General features: G+C 38.0%; 1 protein-coding gene across 8 annotated transcripts in view; it reads right to left on the minus strand.

The window, feature by feature from the left end:
• Window positions 1–19140, minus strand: part of LOC129743766 (protein-glucosylgalactosylhydroxylysine glucosidase-like) — a 118120-nt gene that overhangs the window by 11596 nt on the left and 87384 nt on the right. For all 8 annotated transcript variants that reach the window (XM_055735913.1, XM_055735914.1, XM_055735915.1 and 5 more), the window contains 3 exons: window positions 16753–17158; window positions 16455–16693; window positions 16232–16319 (listed from right to left, as the gene is read on the minus strand). In XM_055735913.1, coding sequence (XP_055591888.1) covers window positions 16232–16319; window positions 16455–16693; window positions 16753–17158 — 733 coding nt within the window. The remainder of the gene's footprint in view (window positions 1–16231; window positions 16320–16454; window positions 16694–16752; window positions 17159–19140) is intronic.

The following is a 19140-nucleotide window of genomic DNA, read 5'->3' on the forward strand; positions in this document are numbered from 1 at the left end:
CCGTGGTGGATAACCAGGTGCTGCCATATTGATGTCAAAACATGTTTATGCTTAAGGGACAGATCGAATCACGACACGCATGGGCTGCGCATGCGTGAACTGGATTATTGGTGCCATCATGACATTAAGCCATGTTCGATGGTCTCGTGGCTTGTATATTTGTAGAAATGGACCCGGGTAAGCCCGGTAGCTTGTGATTGATCTGCTGACCATGTTTACAGATCATCGCTTGAAATGGAACGATTACCTACGCTGACGGAATGTTGCTTGTATGCTTATCAAGTTGGAAACATTTCCCAACGGGATATCTGAAGCTGTTTGAAGAAGGTTTTTCAAGTGTATAAGAATCCAACCATCCCCAGAGTAGTTGACGATAGAAACTGGACAAGTTCATCAAACAACTAAAACGTTTAAGCGAGCGAGTTGCAACTCGAGAGAAGCCGCGTTTGTTTTACAACTAATTAATTGAGCTTGATGCGTCCTGAATGCCAGTAGAGATTTACCTTGGACGAGAGATGAAATGGCGTGGCGGCGGCAACCGATGAAGCGGCCTTGTAGCTGGTCGGCCAGTATTTGGAAGATTTCCTGGATCGGTGTTTTCTGCTTTTGATCGTGACGATGATGGATGATGGAAATCATTAGGCTATGACTCTCATTCAATTCTGGTCGATGGGTCTTCCAGAAAAGGAGTAATGTTACAAAAAAATCATAATTTAGTATTTGTTAATTAGTTTATCGGCCTTATCGGTGAAAGTGAAAGTTCATTTTCATCACATAGGGGAGATGAGGGCATAACGAGCACCCGAGGCATAATGAGAACTACGCTTTTCTTCGAAAGTGCGTATTTTCTTAAATAAATTTTCATGAGGATTTGTTTCGTACTTCCTATAGTATTAATTTTTCACAAAAAAAGGAATCTCCTTATCATTTTTACAGAGATATTTAAAAAAAACTAGCTTGGTTCTCAAGTTACGAAAATATTATAATTTTTGAGCACCACGAAATAAGCTCTTATGATCTTAAAATAACCTTGATCTATAATGTACGCACTGCAACATGATGTACACATTGTTTCTCAATTTTCACCATCATAAAATTTTTGATTTTTCACTTTTATCAATTTTAAAACACGTTTTTACTTAAATTTGTTGACTAGGGGCATATAGAGCACCATATTATCGAGGCATAATGAGCATTTTCTGCCGTAGAATCTAGCAGCGAATTAAAATTGATTTATAGCGCCACACCTTGACTAGTTTTCATCCGACAATTCAGCCTATTGGTAAGGTGTCGGAGAGGTAATCAAAAGACTAGAGTTAGATTTCTGTTCGAGGTGATTTTTTTCCATTCACAATTCATGATCGATTTTTTTATTGTTACATTATACGGCTAGAAGCATCATCCTCCAAACAAAGCACATAATGTATGAGCGTGAGTGAATTGTTTGTATTCTACAAACAGACCTAGATTATTTTGTTATTGCTTTGTTTGATGAATCTACGACTCACCTGACTTCATCGAAATGAATTCGCTGCTAGATTCCCCGGCAAAAACGCACATCTTGCTCTGATTAATGGTGCTCATACTGCCTCAGGGGGGGTTCTCATTATGCCTCCACAGTGGCTGGTCTTCAGCTTTTGGCAAAATTTTTTAAAATGCATTTTTTAACGTTTTCATCTAGTTTTTCACGTTTCAGCCCGTTAGGGAATAGGCTTTTCAAGTGTCTGAACACGAAACAATAATGTAACCTCCATATTATAGCTATTTTCTATGGTTAAATAACTGTTTTCCTTAAGGTGGCCATTATGCCCCCATCTCCCCTACCAAATTTTTTGTTCGGCGCGGGTCAACTACTATGAATTAGTAGATACAGATAGAGCTGAATCTATCACCACCCATCAATGCGCCAAGCGTGATTCGCCCCACAAGCGCATTGCAAGCTTCTGCTTGTGGGGGCACCACTTTCACCGATAACACCGATAAACCAATTAACAACATAACATAACTGTTAGCGCGTGTCAAATTAAAAGTCCGTCCGAACTGGTTCCGAAAGTATGTATTTTACAAACTTCAGATCTAGAAGTAAACATTCTTGTTACAAAATTTCTTAACATCATTTTAAGTCAAACCTATTGTGGAAATTGCACCTATTTAGACTCCTGTGCAAATTATTTCCACGCAGAAATATTTTCGCACTGACGCACACATAGACAACCCGTGTCAGTTTTTCAAATCAGCCGTTGCTCGCTTCTGATTTTCGAATCACATTTCCAAACGGCGTCATCGTTATTGTTTTGGCAAAAATTATTATGAAATGCGAACCAAGGAGTTTAATAACGAAAATTGACCGATCAACAAATGAAAAAAAAACGAACAGAAAACAGAATGTATTTTGTACATTCGGGTACAAGAATGTAAGTGGAACAAATAAATCATGCATTATTCGGGCGTTTTTCGAATTACTGAAAAAATAGCCAGAAAATTATGGATTCACTGACAATTTTTACTGACACACCAGTCGCAGATATTTTTAATTCAATTTTATCCAAAGATGTAAAGAATATCGATGTTTTTTTTATTAGTTGATCACCCAGGTGGTAAATCCTTTTTACGGATTGCATTCCAAGGCACGGCGAGCGACCGAGTCCCCCCAGTATGCTACTCTGTGTCCATGGATGCAATTGGACGACTCATGATACTTAGTACCTCTACGCCATAAAGTACACCTGGGGCCTCTGGCCATATTCCCACCCGGACCTGCAACGAAGGCTATACCCGAGATGGGAGACCAAGTCCGCGCTTAAGCGCTCATCGGCAAACTCCAGTTCGAGTCAAACTCCAGCATATATACCCTGACTCTTGTTACGATTCAAGACTAAGGACCTCTCCTCTAACGACTTGAGATCCGGCCTTTACTCGCAACTCGAGACTAGCTTGGTTCCCACGAAAATCGTGCGCTCTGCCTCTGTTCGAGACCACTGCAAGAGACCAATGACCTCTCCTCTAACGACTTGGGATCTTGGCTCCGCCTGGCTTGGCTCGAGGCACTCTCCTTTTTGCCCGTCCGTGTGCCGATCGAGAGCAGCTTATCCTCCGTAAATACTCTTCCCCCTACGAGTTCAAATGCGAAGAAGGTATAGTCTTATCTCCGCAGCTTCCCTCGTAGGAAGCGCGTTTTACTCGCACGATGTTGTCGGCTGTCGTGTCTGGTCCGCAGACGGCAAGCATGTTAGCACGTACCTCTTCGAACCTTGGACAGTTGAACACTACGTGCCGTGGTGTCTCTTCTATGTCTCCGCAGGTTAGACAGGATGACGAAGCCACGTGTCCAAACCGATGGTGGTACTGCATGAAACATCCGTGACCAGTCAGGAACTGTGTCATGCAAAAGTCCACCTCACCATGTCTTCGATCCATCCAGGATCCGATATTAGGGATCAAGCGATGGGTCCACCGGCCAAAAGTCAAGGTCTGTGAGCAGATTTTACTGCGCGCAAATTATTTGCACGGGGGTCTAAATAGGTGCAATCTGTCTGTAAAATCAGATTCTCTCAACAGTTTTAAAAATTCATACAATTGACAATACTATCAGTCGGCAGTTCTAACTCGACAGAATTTTGAACACCGCTAACGTACCTAGCTGGCTTGATTGATCGCCTAATAAATAACATTTTGTCAGCAGAATTAGAATAACATAAAAAGTTGCATGTTTCTACACCTTCCGCGAAATAGAAAAACAAAAGCTGTTGCTCAGATCTCCGCTAATCGGACTTAGTTTGTCGTGGTCTTCTTATCCGGGTATTTCGATAAGCAAATACACCAAAAAAGACGATTAACCTTTAATAATGTACCTAATGATCTCAACCAAAGAATAAGTTATAAGCACTTATTGCGTACTCTAACTTCTAGCACTTAAGCGCCAACAATTAAAAGAAATTGACTAACCATTGACCGACTTAGAACGTGGAAAATGGGTGACATAGTCTAACGAAATAACCTAAAACGGGTAATCCGAGGGCTTTTGGATTCCCATGTATGTATGTATGTATGATCCATCCAACGACCCCCTGAGCTGGCAGGTATGTTATGCAAAAGAGCCAATGTTAATCTATTTGATTAACATTGTCCAATCGCGGGTGCTGGTGGTGTTAGCTCTATTGAAATTCAAGTAACCCATTTCAGAATGGCAACTGCACATCCCGAGGCTACTTTCATTGCCAATAAGCCTCGCCCAATCATAGCTGCAAGACCAATTGGGTCATGTAATTATGATTAGACTTTCCACCTTTTATTGTTGACATATCCAGATACAAATTAAATATAATTGTCTAACTATATAGAATTGGCACCCTAATATGTCCAATAAAAGATAGACACGTATTTAGTTTATGGTTTTATTCATTGATGATTTTCATTCTGTTATTGATTGATCTTAAGATAAGAAAAGGTATTGAAAGAATAATTTACGAAGAAAATACGTGAGTGCTGATCAGACCTGTAATAATAATATCGTTGATTATTTTGAAAATAGTTGAAAATAAAGTATTGATTGCGAAGTCCATCCTAGCTCCGACACTAACTGTATGGAATGTTAAATGTTCATGTTTTACCATGTCGTTTATGAATTATTTATTTAAAGAATAAATAAACAATATACACATAATACAAGATTGAAAGCCAAATATATAGAAAAACAAGAAAATAACGGTAATAAACAGACAACAACGACAACTTTGTTGAAAATAAAGATAAATAATTGGATTATTTGAGAAAATTTGAAATAGTCCTGGAATGAAAATTGTTTCTTAATTTTTCAAAAGAATATTAAAAATATCTAAAAATCAACACATAAATTTCATACTTCAGTTTTTAACACATTAATATGATAAAATGAAAATCGTGGATTAAACACGGCGGGTAGTTAACATAAAAAATGAAAGCTATCTTTTTAAAGAACAAGAGTATATGATGAGACCTGAAACAAGCATTTATTGTGTGATTCGCAGACTCTTAATCAAATTTAACAAATAGCTGTCAAGCTTAATTGACTATGTATTTGGTTTTAATATGTAATTTTTTTTCTCATGACATGCTAATGCCAAAAAATATATAAGCGTCTTTTTCCATAAAATATTCTTTTTTTCTTATCGATGCTAATTTTCTTAATATTTATCACTAATCAACAATTAAAATATATACTTAATTTATCAACTCTTAAGTGGGTTTAAAACTGATACTTTATTGTGTAATTTTGATTGTATAATGCAGTAAAGAAAGTGATGCGAATAAGAAAAAATAACAAAAAAAATATATATAAATTTAACAAAAAATAAAAAAAAAACAAAAAAAAACTACAAACTAGGCTAGCGTAAAACGTTCAAATTTGAATTGGATTATTCCAATTTTTTTTGCATGGCATTTCCAACACTATTTAAACGCCTGAAGAGCTACAAAAGATTCCACAAGAATTCAGGTTGTGTACAATTTTGCAAGAAGCAAATGAGAAGTAAAGTTCACCTGATGAAATATTTCTTGCTAGCAGGAAAAATTGAGACTGATACCTTAGTGTGTAATGAGAGAAAACAGTGATACGGCTTTTATGAACAGACACAAATAAAATGAAAAAAAAAACACCACAATTTTGATTAGCATAAATCGTTTAAATTTGAAATGTAAATCTCCCGGTTTTTTTTCAAGCCATTTTAAACGCCTGAAGGGCTGCAAAAGCTTGTATCAAAACTCAGGTTGCGTACAAGATTGCAGGGAATGTTATGTTCGTATGTGAAGTAAAGTTTACCAACTGAAATATTTCATTCTAGCAAGAAAATTGATGCTGAAAAATGTCTTAATTTGTAAACTACGGATTTTTAATAATAAATTTTCTTTTCTGTAGTAAGTCTAAGATTCAAAATTAAGGTACTTATCTTGGGATTTCCGACACTATCTGGTACACTAGCCGTCTGTAGAGTTTTTGTTCCGCAAACTAAATAGCAGTTCTGGTGGAATCCGGAGGGCGTAGCCTGAGCCCCATCGTCTTGGGTGTTTGAGAAAAAATGTGGTAAATGCTTGGTAATTAAGTGTCCCAGCGTTTTAACTTCCTTTCCTTCACTTTCCGTAGTTATAGAATTGATAGCACTTAAGTTTTTTCTAACGCGAACAATATAACAAAATTTTTAAGCACAAATTTCAAAAAATTCTTCTCGTAAACAGCATTTCATATTCTGCTTTCAAATTTCATTTTCAAACTTCCTCCAAAACTCCTAACTTAGTTTTTTCACTAAAAGTTTCCCGCCACGATGCATTCTAATTCTAGATCCGTAAGATGGCACCCTTTATTCGGAGTTCCACTAAAACTTCGAAAGAAAGAATAAATTTTATAAATATATTTCCGCGGACGAAAAAAAACGCGTGCGTTGCAATCGAGCCAACGCCTACTCCCCACCCCGAGGGCTTTTGGATTCCCATAGGCGCAAAATCACGCCGGTTGGTTGGTTTCGACATCTTGAAGGAGTCACATGTTCGGATAAACCTCTTTACATCTTGCGAAAGACCTGGCCAATAGAAGTTTTGCCAGAGTTTATGGTTAGTTTTTCTTATGCCCAGATGACATCCAAAAGAACCGCCGTGGAATTTTCCAATAAGCTCCTCCCGATTGGCTGAAGGTACAATCGTGTCTTGACCTCGGTACCTCTGGTCTCTAGGATCGATTTATGGTCTGGTACACGAATTTCCTGTTGATTACGAGCGATTTTAGGTGTTTGAATATGTTGAATATGTGTCCGGATTTATACCCTCTCACATATTCAGCGATAACAGCTGCTCTCAACTCTGCCACTCACAACTTAATGTACACAAACTGCACAGAAACGGAGCTCTGCCACTGTGAGCAGCAAAGTTAGCCCTTTCATTTGACATATAGATGACACCAGAGAGATACAACGTATAGGCTACAGGCGCAGACACCAGATACCCAGACTGATCAGTGGCGGTTGAGCCCATACAACTACAAATCGCCCAAAACCATACGCCATCTATCGGGGCATCGTGAAACCATTGTGCATCATCAAGAAAAAAAAAATGCACTTGATAATTAACAAGCCAAATGAAAACTGGTTTCATTGAATCACATATTAGTGTTTGAAGATCGTTCTGAAATATTTTTTTTGGTTTTTGTCTTTAATGTTGAATTCTTTTTTTTTAATTTACTGTATCATGATTAAAAATGAATGTTGTTTAAACAATGACCGTTGATCGATTTAGATGAAAAAGAAATACAAACATTATGTCTTTAGTTGAGAGCCAATTATTTTGGGATTAGGTTTTGATTTCTAAATTTATCCGGCTGAGTGACAGTTTGAAATTTATAATGTCCGCATGAAATAATTCATTGAGTTCTGAATTGTTCGTCTTAATCTGGTTGATTTATAGTTTACTACGACAAAAAAAAAGGAAAACTACATAATATGTAATATAATATCCATGAAAAAATTGAATTCCAATTTAATTTTTGGCTCATACCTAGATAGGTTTGAGGAGTGAAATAAGTTATTGACATTATCGTTGGATTGATTAGAACTTTTTTAGACAATTTGAAAATTGAAGTAGAATAAAAAAATGTGACGAATGTATTGGCCAGCTCTTTAATCCTATCTGCTGCGGGTAGTGTTCGTGATATAATGCTGGTTGTTTCACGTCAGTGTTACGTCGTATGAAACTTCTTAAGAATTCACAGAAAACTGCCGCAAAACTTATCAAAACAACTTGAAAATTTGTATCTCACATATATGATATGTTGTCCAGGCTATAATGATTCTAAATGGAAAGAAATTGCGACTAGTTAATGTCAGCTTTTGTAATTTTCGTAATAAAACTGTTTGTTTACATTTTGTTTCATACGACGTAATGGAAGCTCACGCGAGAAATATAACCTCAGACACCTTTTAAGCATAATTCTGGACAAGGGGAAAATTAACCTAAAAAGCCTAATTTTTTAGACTATTTTGTCCATCTTTATCCGTTCAACTTTTTTCTAAAAGAAATTTTTGAAAAACGAGGGAAAATATCCACTGCATTTGAGACATTTAAAAATGTCTGTTTCAAATCTATTTCTCTTTGTTTCCAAAAATATTTCACCTTTGACATTTAGCAAAATTCTTCGATTTAAAGTTTTGTTTAAACCATAGTCCGAAAGTAATTAGTATACAAAATGAATCCATTCTTCTAAAAATTATAATTTTGAATGAGGTTCATTTCAATAAATAAGCAATAATTTCACTGTATTATTTTTCGAATTCAATACTTTTCCACACAGCCATAATTAATTTTGAATAATAAAAGAACATTGCTATCTTGATGCAAACGAAGGTCATTTTTATTTTCTTGTCGTTGCATGAAATGTCAAATAGCGTATGCCTGTGTGAGTGAATTCGTTCTATGTTTTGATTTTGATGTGGCGAGTTCACGTTCGTTTTTTTATACCCATTGATAAAATCAATTACACGTGCGATATTCAATAAATGAGTCAAAATTTGACCAAGAAAAATTATGAAAACGTGTACAACACTTTGTCAGTGTTGTTTATCGTCGACGTTTTCAGGTGATATAATCACCATCACCATCAGTTCTCGCAGGCTCTGGACAAACACACGGCCCAACTGCTGTTCGGTCTATTGGAGAAGTACCGCCCGGCAAACCCGATCGCCAAGATCCAACGATTGAAAGCTAAGGCTGAGGCCAAGGCCGTTGGCAAGGAGGAACCTCCGGCAGGGCGCCAACACCATCGTCAAACTAGTCGAACAGAAGAAGGCTTAGCTGGTTGTGATCGCTCACGATGTTGACCACATTGAGCTGGTCATCTACCTGCCGGCTCTATACAGTAAGATGGGTATCCCGTACTGCATCATCAAGGGCAAGTCCCGACTGGGAACATTGGTGTTCCGTAAGACCTGCACCTGTGTTGCTCTGACCCAGGTGGACAACTCCGGCCGCGCCAATCTATCCTAGCTGGCTGAAAACATCAAGACCAACTTCAACGATCGCTACCAGGAGATTCGCAAGTGCTGGGGAGCAGGCATGTTAAAATCGTGAGTCTTCATACTCGCACATAGCCTTATTTGCAGATCGATTCTATTTCGTTAAACTCAAACTGCAATGATGCTATCGGTAGGTTCAACTCGGGAAGCATCAGTAATAGAGCTTCGGATGAACTCGGTCGAGTTTACTGCAATCAAAGGAAACATCAGCAAAACGAACGTACAGTTCTGCGCAGCCTTGCCAGATCTACGGATTTCTCCGTAGTTCTACGGATTTTCAGCATTTCTACGGAGCTACGGATCGATGTTCGAAATCTACGGATTTTCAGCATTTCCTACGGATTTTCTACGGATAATCGCATAAATTCAAGGGATTCTGCGGATAAATGAAAATTCTACCTGACGACCAAAAAAAGAAAAAAAAGGTCATCAAGTTTTAATTTGCCGAAATCAGTACGTTTTTCGATTTTCGTCAAATCTACGGACTTGAGCGGTTTTCAATCTGGCAACGCTGGTTCTGCGGATCCAAAATTCAAACTCGTGTTCGTTCGGCAGCCGAACACATCAATCGGACAACGCAGCGGGGCGTGGCTAAAAGTGGTAGGGCCAAGGGAACGGGAAATGAGCGAGAGGGTGGTGCGAGGTACTGTTCGCTCGGTTGTCGGGCCACGATCGTTCGTGCGCATTTTGTGTTCGGTAAGCTTCGTTCTGTTGTTTCGTTGTGTGATTTTATTCCTGCGATGCTTCGAAAGCATCAATGCAGAACTGTACTCTTCGTTTTGTGTGCATTGACGTAAAAATTGGAACGAAGATAAAATCAATCTGCACATAACGCGTTAAACTCGGAAGAAATCAGCAGAACGATTTTTTCTGAAGCGAGTTTACGCCAGCGGTGTTTAAACTCGCCTCGGAAAGAATCATTCGGCTGATTTTTTCCGAGTTTAACTTGTTGTGTGCAGATTGATTTTATCTTCGTTCCAATCATGACGTGATTGCACACAAAACAAAGAGAACAGTTCCGAGTTGATGTTTTCCCCTCCTCGCAGGAATAAAATCACACCAATGAAACAACAGAACGAAGCTTACCGTACACGAATGCTCACGAGCGATCGTTGCCCGACGGACCGAGTTAACATTCCTCGCACCCTTCTCTCGCTCGTTTCCCGTTCCCTTGTATCTATCACTTTTAGCCACGCCCCCATGCGTTGTCCGATTGATGTGTTCGGCTGCCGAACGAAAACGATTTTTTCTTTAATTCGCTGAACTGTTCGTTTGCTTCGCTGATGTTTCTCCCCCGATTGCTGTTTACTCCTGCCGAGTTTACCCGAAGCTTACTTCCTGATGCTTTCCGAGTTGAACTTTAGATAGCATCATTGCAGATTGAGTTTAACGAAATAAAATCGTTCTGCAAAGAAGGGCAAAGTGCGAGTATGTAGACTCGCGATTTTAACATCTCTGGTTTACGCATGTCTGCTGGGGAGGTGGTCTGCTCGAACCGAAGATTATGGCCCGCATCGCAAAGAAGGCTAAGGCTCGGGAACTTACCCAGAAGACGGTGTAAGTCGTAGATTTACAATGATATACAATGATTATTGTAAAACGAATATCTTTTGACATGCTGGGAAATTTTGTTTCTTGAAAATGATTATTATGAAAACTTTTTTTTTTCAATTCTAAGAAAGTGTTTTCAATTTTTATCAAACTGAGTATACCTGATATGTTTATATATGAATTCAAAACGTTCAAAACTTTTTTTTCCTTTTTTTTCAGGAAAACGTTCGATGAAAAGTTGGTCAAACTAATGGAAAAAAAAACTTTTATAGGACATAATTTGTTAAATTGATCATTTTTTTCGTTGTGAAAAATGTCACCGGAAAGTGGATGGTATCTTTAGCGCAACTGGTAGTTAATTCTGGATCCGGCTCTTCCGGCATATGTGATGCTTCTTTTTCTTTACATATATGATGTAATTTTACAACAAAAAAAATTGGTAGTGTGTATAAATAAAACAATAATTTTGTTTGGTTTCGGTATTGTATTACAATACAATTTTTATATGACAATACAATTACAATTCTTTTTTAAAAACTTAGCTTTTTTCCCGGTTGCCTTTTAATGACCTGCAATATTGTTTCACCGTGAAAACGCTTTTTATTGACTTTTGCTGCTTCTAGATCTGATTTTTTGGGATGGTCCGAACGGGTGCCTTTCTATTTTTTTCTTGATTTTACATGATGTCAAGCAAATACTCATCCTGAAATCGTTGAAAAATCATTGTTTTAGTCGTAAATTATGGCAAAAAAAAAAACTAGAAATGCCAAAAGTTTACCAATGAACTCAAACATTAAACCGTCGTGCAATATTGCAAGAGGATTAATTGAATTTATTTTTATTGATCAAAATTGTGATATAAGTTTCTTCACACATCGTTTAAAGTGTGTTTCCTAATGTCAAACATACCATCAATGTAACATAAATTACGAATATAATTCTAACGTTTTGTTAAGATCTTAAACGATTCTGCCGAAGTCGATTTTTTTATAAGCTTTATGGTTGAATTCTAACCAAATTTGGTTAATGCGCTCTAATTCAAAAATGGTTTTTTTTTGTTGTAGATGATGACTTAATGGGCTTAATAGCATTACAAATTTTGTAAATATTACCTCTACATTTGTTCTATTCAGTTTTTGTAAACCTCTATAAATGCGGCAATTCGGCTAGGTGAAGGATTTTGAGAAACTCTAACTGAAACAGATTGTTCAACAAAATTTTTAAAGAATCTCGTCCATTCAACTGATTTAACAGTTCTAAACAGTACGATGTCATTTGTCGTTTTCTCACTAAGTCCTAGATCGTTTTATAACTATTTACAAATAATTGGGTTGTCACAATATTTTTCTACTCGGGAAACTTGAACTTACCCTTGACGGTGGTTTCGGGGTTAACGAAATCTTGCAGTTGAAAGTGATCTTCACAAATGAAGCCAAAGATGTCATAAAATGGTTATTTTTCAACCACAACGCAATAAGGAAGTGGAGCAGATAATCTCAAGTTTTCATTCAATTTTCATTTCTGTCGAAGTCGATGTATTTTTTATAAGCTTTATGGTTGAATTCTAACCACATTTGGTTAATGCGCTCCAATTCAAAAACGGTTCTTTAGTGGTTCTCGAAATATATCGTGTTATTTTTTTCTATCAAAAGCAGGTAATCAAAAACGAGCGTGTTCATCGCTAGATGTAAAAAAACAAATAGCGCAATGCAAATGTGTGTGTGATATATCGAGATTTTTCCTTTTGTGTATATGGCCGTTAGTTTCACGATAACCCGTAGATAGCGCTGCGGAACAAGCGCCAAAATCAGCCTTCAGTGGTCAGTCTGGGTATCTGGTGTCTGCGCTACAGGTGACCCCAAAAAAGTGTGACAGGACTTTTTTGTCACCCTGTATATTTTCCTGAATTCTCGATAAAGCATCTGGAACCGCATTTTGTGACCCCTGCTTATAAACCACATCGAAATCAAACGCCGCTAACCGTAAAGCTCATCTTGCCAACCTACCGTAAGGATCTTTGAGGTTCTTGAGGCATGTTAAAGCCTTATGGTCGGTACATACGGTAAAGTGCGACCCCTCGACTTAATGCTTAAATTGTTCAATTGCCTTTATGACGGCCAAACACTCTTTTTCTGAAGCACTATAGTTCTTTCGCGAACCTGTGAATTTCTTGCTCATAAAGGCTATTACTCTTTCGTGTGCACCTTCACCTTGATACAGGACCGCCCGATAGCAAATCCACTAGCATCACACTCTTTTTGAAAAGGTTTGGTATAATCTGGAATAGACAAAGCGGCTGAAGAAACTAACGCAGATTTTAACTGGGTAAATGCCTCATCCGCTTTTACTGTCCAGCAGAGTTTTTGGTTTTTCTTTATAATGTCAGTAAGAGGAGAGCAGATGTTAGAATAATCTGAAATGTAACGACGGTAGTATCCAGCCATGCCTAAAAAACGACGCACTTCGGTAATTGATCGAGGAACTGTATAATTTACAATAACGGATACTTTGTCAGAGTCTATATGTACACCATCCTCACTCAAATCAGAACCAAGGTAGTGAACACTAGGCACACAAAATGCCGACTTTTCACGATTCATCGTGATACCGCTTGCATCCAAACGCGCACCGACTTGCTCTAGCATCAAAATATGTTCTTCAAAAGTAGATGTTGCAATGAGAAAATCGTCTAAGAATGTCCACACCTTGGGTTATACATCAAAACCTAATATCTGGGAAAAAGCTCTGCTCATTGTTGCTGGGGCGTTTGTCAAACCAAATGGCATAACCTTAAGGTGAAAGAGCCCTCGTCCAGGCACCGTGAAAGCGGTTTTACATCGATCCGAATTTTTTAAAGGAATTTGCCAAAAACTGTCGCTAAGGTCGATAGTGCTGAGGTACCGCGTTTCCTCAATCTTATTGAATATATCGTCTATGAATTGTAACGGATAGGCATTTTTCTTGGTAACCTCATTCAGTTTTCGCGAATCAAGGCAGAGGCGCACCTTCCCGTTCTTCTTTGGTACCGTGAAAGCACCAATGGCCGCGCATTTAAGCTATGATGCATGTTCTTTGTGCCGTACAAAAATTATGTTTTGTGCGATTCTGGAAAGGAAAGCACTGACATGTAGTAAAACTTACGTACTTTAAGGGAAAAATTTAAAAGCGAGAAATTTTTCATTGCAACGCCACAAAAAACCGGATTTTGTAATAAGTGTCGGTGTACCAATAGCCGCGCACACATATGTTGCGTGTTCCAATCGCCGCTCACAAGTGTACCAATGGCCGCGCACGTATTAATTAAGGTTTCTACAGTAAATAAGGTATCCAAACAGTTTAAAATGATTTTTACATGGCTCTCAGGCTCTTTGTGAATATTCTCAGGTAAGGCTTTTTCTGATTCACACATCAAACACCGATTTGTCATCATTGTTTGTGAAACTAGTCTGGTCCTGAATTAGTATATGAGACGCCATTTTTACAGAGCATTATTTTGCCGGAAGATGTTTTGGAACATTGTTTTCGGTCCCGATTTCGATAAATCATCACACATTCGGCGAGCTGTCTGAAAATCCACGGTGAAATTGACCAACAAAAACTAAACACATCCAAATTGCTATCTAACCTCAAATTTCCAACACTTTGTAGCCATTTTCATTAGACAATCGTTTCTTCTGATATTGTTTCTAAAAAATGTGTTATTTCAGCCGGTTATATGATGGAAAACATTGATTGGTAAACTTGCCTGTGAATCTTATGCAACCTTTGTGAACTTTCGAAAAACTTCTCTACGTTTAACTGCTGATAAATATAGAAACACTTTCCGTGCGCGGCAATAGAAACATTCAAAAATCAAGTGTACTAATGGCCGTGCACAACAAAATTGTCATTTTTTCCGCAACAGAACCTTCAAACTGTTCACTTTTTTTCACAATTGATTCATTATACAGCCACAAATAAGTTACGTTCGAAAATTTTTGCCAAGGTTCTCTAAATCAACACAAAAAACTGAATTACAAAAAGGGACCCGCATAGCTCACTTGCTAAGGACAACAGACAAAATGGCATCCGGCAAAAACGATGTTTGTTTTTATTTTTTCCTGACCTCAAAAAGCAGAATAAATTTATTTCTAGTATGGTAAGTGAAAGATACTCAGCGTAGGTATCAGAAAATGCGAAACATAGAAATTTTCGTTGTCGAATTTTGGAGATAATAATGATTAAAGTTGAAAGTGCGCGGCCATTGGTACTGCGCGGCCATTGGTGCTTTCACGGTACACAAACTACCGGATTATTCCACGAACTAGAGGAAGCTTCTACTACATCCATACTTAACGTCCGATCTAGTTCCTGATGCATAATTTTCAACCGGTGCTACGATACTGGGTAGTACTTCATAGGGGACATTGACATACGCTGAAGAGTAATGTTTTGTACCGTCGGCAGTGGAAACAACTACGTTTGAAGGGAATTCATGCAGTTGTAGCTGTTTAAGCCGACTTTCCTCTTCTGAACCAGCAATAGTAATGTTGGCTCCCGAATCAAGCAACCCACAGAAAACTTTTCCTAAAAACTTTACAGACAAGTAGGGGCGAGCATCTCCATTGCACCCTTCGATAATTGAATATACAGTTGGGCGAACTTCGTCTGAGCAACAATCTTCCTTAAATGAATCCTCACTAGATAGATCAGAATCCGAATTTTCATCAAACGTTTGAAGTTCCACTGATCGCGAAGCATGTGCGACCTCAGAGGCACAATCATTTTTATTTACTGGAGTGTAACTATTCGCGAAACCACAGTTTTCCCCCGGTACTGCGATGTCACCTACTCGTTTCCCGAATCCGGGCGATGTTGATCCTTGTTAGGGCAATGGTTAACTGTAGCATCTTTCTGGCCACATTTGAAGCATATCGGAAAAAGTGTGGTTTACTGAAAAAAAAAATAGGTTTTTGAAATCCAACCTGTTTTTTTTTCATTCAAAATAAACCCAGAATGTTTGTTTCATCATTTCACGTCATTTTCATGAAGAAAGTAAGTAGTTTGGAAAAGAATTACAGCTCAACTATAAAATTCCATAGTTCTACAAAAGCATCTCTTTTAACCCCCTTTTAAAACCTTTGAAAAACTGGGAATTCTAGAAAACTCCTTAAAATGTATTTATCTATTCAAACAATTCGTAGAAGCAATATTATCCACTTAAACACAGTAAATTTTTAGAAATAATCTCGTTTTTGTTGAAAAACAAAAGTGGTACTATTCTTATTTCGCACCCTTTATTCATATTTTTGGTCCTCAACGTTAATTGCTACGTCCAGAAAAAGTAAACTTATACTTGATTTATCCGTTAAAAAAATTCAAAACAAACTGTAGAAGAAAACTTTGGTGAATTACAGTCATTCATATTTTAACAAGCAAAACACATAGTGGTACTATTCTTTTTTCACTCACTGTACGTAAAGGTGTATATAACTGGTTAATTCAAACAAATGGATCCAATTTTCGGAAGCTTTTTTTCGATGACACTATCAAACGTTACGTTTTCTCCGACCATCCCTCCGACCGAGGAAATGGCTCGCAGTATTAAACGTACTTTCGGAAGGTGCCAGTTAGGAATTTAATGAATGAGAAATGAGAAAAGCACTTACTCGCCAAAATAAAGCGCATAGGCCGCAGCCACGTTTGTGTACGCGTTGTTGGTTACAGTTTCATGATCTTCATCCGGTCCCATGACCGCTGCGGAAGAAATAAACGTTAAATGGGAGAAGACGGGACAAGATGCGATGATGGCGCTTCTTGGCTGATTCTTTTTTTTTGGGCCGCCTATCGTTTACCTACTGAGTAGCTTTTTAACTTCACTAACTGACTGACCTTTTATGTCGTAGAGATCCGTAACGGGATCGTGTGATAAACGGCTGGCCCAGAATTTGGCTATTTCGGCAGCCAGGAAACAACCCTTGGTGTTCAGCCAGGAAAGGTCATGAGTCGCTGCAAAATACTGTCGTAAAGCATAACTGATGTCGGCTGTAATGTGCTGTTGGAAGTTTGCCACTTCCGGATACTCCGGCTGAGTGACCTCCATTCCGGAAACGGCACTTTCCCAGGGAAATCTTTAAATATTATGTAAAATTAAACAATAACTTTCAGTTCTACAAAATAATCTTCTTACCTAGCTCCTCTAAAACCACCACTTTCGGCATGTTTTTTGGCAGAATCTAGTCGTTGAAATCTATAGTCAATCAGAGCTTCCGAAAATCTACTATCAATCAAATTAACGACCGGAAACATCCAGATTTCGGTGTCCCAAAATGAGTGACCTTCATAATCGTCCCGATTGGATCCACCCCGACCGAGGCCGGTTGGACTGAGGCTTCCACCAAATCCGGTAGTCGAAGCGGGTCCTAGAGCTGCTTCGTTTCCAGTTAGATTGAAATTACTCATCAGATAAAAAATACTGGCTCGAACGGTGCTTTGGAGCTCCGGATTGTCATCGATTTGAATATCAAATTTGCTCCAAAAAGATTCCCAAACGTAGGTGTGGAGCCGAAGAAATTCCTCATCATCCATTCGAAGTGCTGTAAACAATGAAAAGATATTTTCAATATTCTAGAATTCCAAAGAAATGTCAAAATTTATTCAAAACTCGCTGCCCTGATTGTGGACTCTTCTTACAATCTTAAAACTTGATTTTCAATTTAATGCTTAGTGTTAAACATTATATCCTAATTTCAAGATGGATCTCTGATAGCAAACGACAAGCTTCACACGTTAAATAATAATTAATAGGGCAAGTTAAACTCTCAGTAATTTAAATCAACCCAAAATCCTTTAAAATTCATAACACTTGTGCACGACTACAATTGGACTCTAAAGGGTGATACGGTCAAAATTTGGTCAAGGGAAAACGCGTGTAAATCAGTGAAATCGTTTATTTAAAAAATCAAATTAAATTTCTTTTTCAAGTTTAATAAGTAGAAAATTCAGGAAAAATATTCAGTTAGGCTTCCGCTTTTCCAAATCCGAATTGCCGGGCCTTACGCTTAACCCCTGCCATCAGATTTTGTACAGCCACCTTGTCCACCTTCTTCGCCGCAGAAAGCCAGTTTGCCTTGAACTGCTGCTCGTCCTTAGCAGTTTTTTGGTCTTCTTTAGGTTCCGCTTGACAATAGCCCAGTATTTCTCAATTGGGCGGAGCTCTGGCGTGTTGGTAGGGTTCTTGTCCTTAGGAACCACCTGCACGTTGTTGGCGGCGTACCACTCCATGGCCATTTTACCGTAATGGCAAGATGGCAAAGCCGGCCAAAACATTACGGAATAACCGTGTTTCTTCAGGAAAGGCAGCAGACGTTTATTCCGACGTTTTTTGTAAGTCGATAGTCCGGCTCGTTTTTTGGCTCGATGCACGGTTGTAGACGACACACCCAGCTTATTTGCGGCAATGAAACTACCGGCAACTCTCTTTGTCGTCTCAGCGACTTCCGGTTTTCCATTTCCCTCCCGATCCAGACTTCCTGGCTGTCGACAAACGTTCCCCAAACACTTTAATTACATTTGTAACGGCTGATTTGGCAACTTTTAGCGATTTTGCCAACTTTTCGTGCGAGTAGCTCGGATTTTCGTGATGCGCGAGCAAAATTTTGATACGCTGCTCTTCTTCCTTGGACGGCATTTTGACAACTGAAGAGTGAATTCCAAAATCAAAATAGGAGCAACATTCTACACACACACACCTTCAAAATGAGGGGTGTTCAGGTTTTTTAAAAGCAAAATTGAAAGAAATACGTCAAGTAGATATTGACCAAATTTTGACCGTATCACCCTTTATGTTTTTTTCCTTTCTTTGATATCTCATGTTTCTCTAATACTTCCTATCACTTTTGAAAATTTGGAGTTTTCGAAACCTCGTAATGTAACTCAAATATTACTTTCAGTCAATATACTTACAACACTTCAGTTTTCGGTTATTCGAAGTCTATGTAAAATTCCGAAAAAAACATGCTTTGGAAATAAAATGTAGATTAGCTACGAAATGTTCAAATAAAAAATCACTTAATGTCCAAGAAAGCTGAAGTTGCACACGAGGATATATTTTTTGAAATCCTTCAAGATCATGACCACAAAAAATGTAAAAAAGCGGGGTTAAAACCGTACTTTTCAATCAATGAATCATCAAAATTGTTTAAGTTACACCTGATGAATTTGAAAAGAGAATTGGAAAGTTGACGTAATTTGGCACATTTTTTCATTTTAGATAGTCAAAATACGAAACACAGAATTTTTAACGAATTTTCAAAGGTAGATGTTTTTCAGAATACATCTTTGTTTGCATGTTCACGAAAAAAACTTGATTTGTTTGATACACTTGTCATCCTATAAATTTCCTTTAGGGAATGTAGATAATAGACTATAGACTACAGTGCTTGAAACTGAAATAAGAATTTCATGATAAGAACTCTACTTCATTATCTTCATATCTTCATATCATATTTTCATTAACGGTTATTTTCCCGTATCTTAATGGTTGTGTCCTAACAATTTTTTTTTCAATACAGCCAGC

This window comes from Uranotaenia lowii, chromosome 2, assembly GCF_029784155.1.
Source record: "Uranotaenia lowii strain MFRU-FL chromosome 2, ASM2978415v1, whole genome shotgun sequence".
In the NCBI taxonomy this organism is placed as follows: domain Eukaryota; kingdom Metazoa; phylum Arthropoda; class Insecta; order Diptera; family Culicidae; genus Uranotaenia; species Uranotaenia lowii.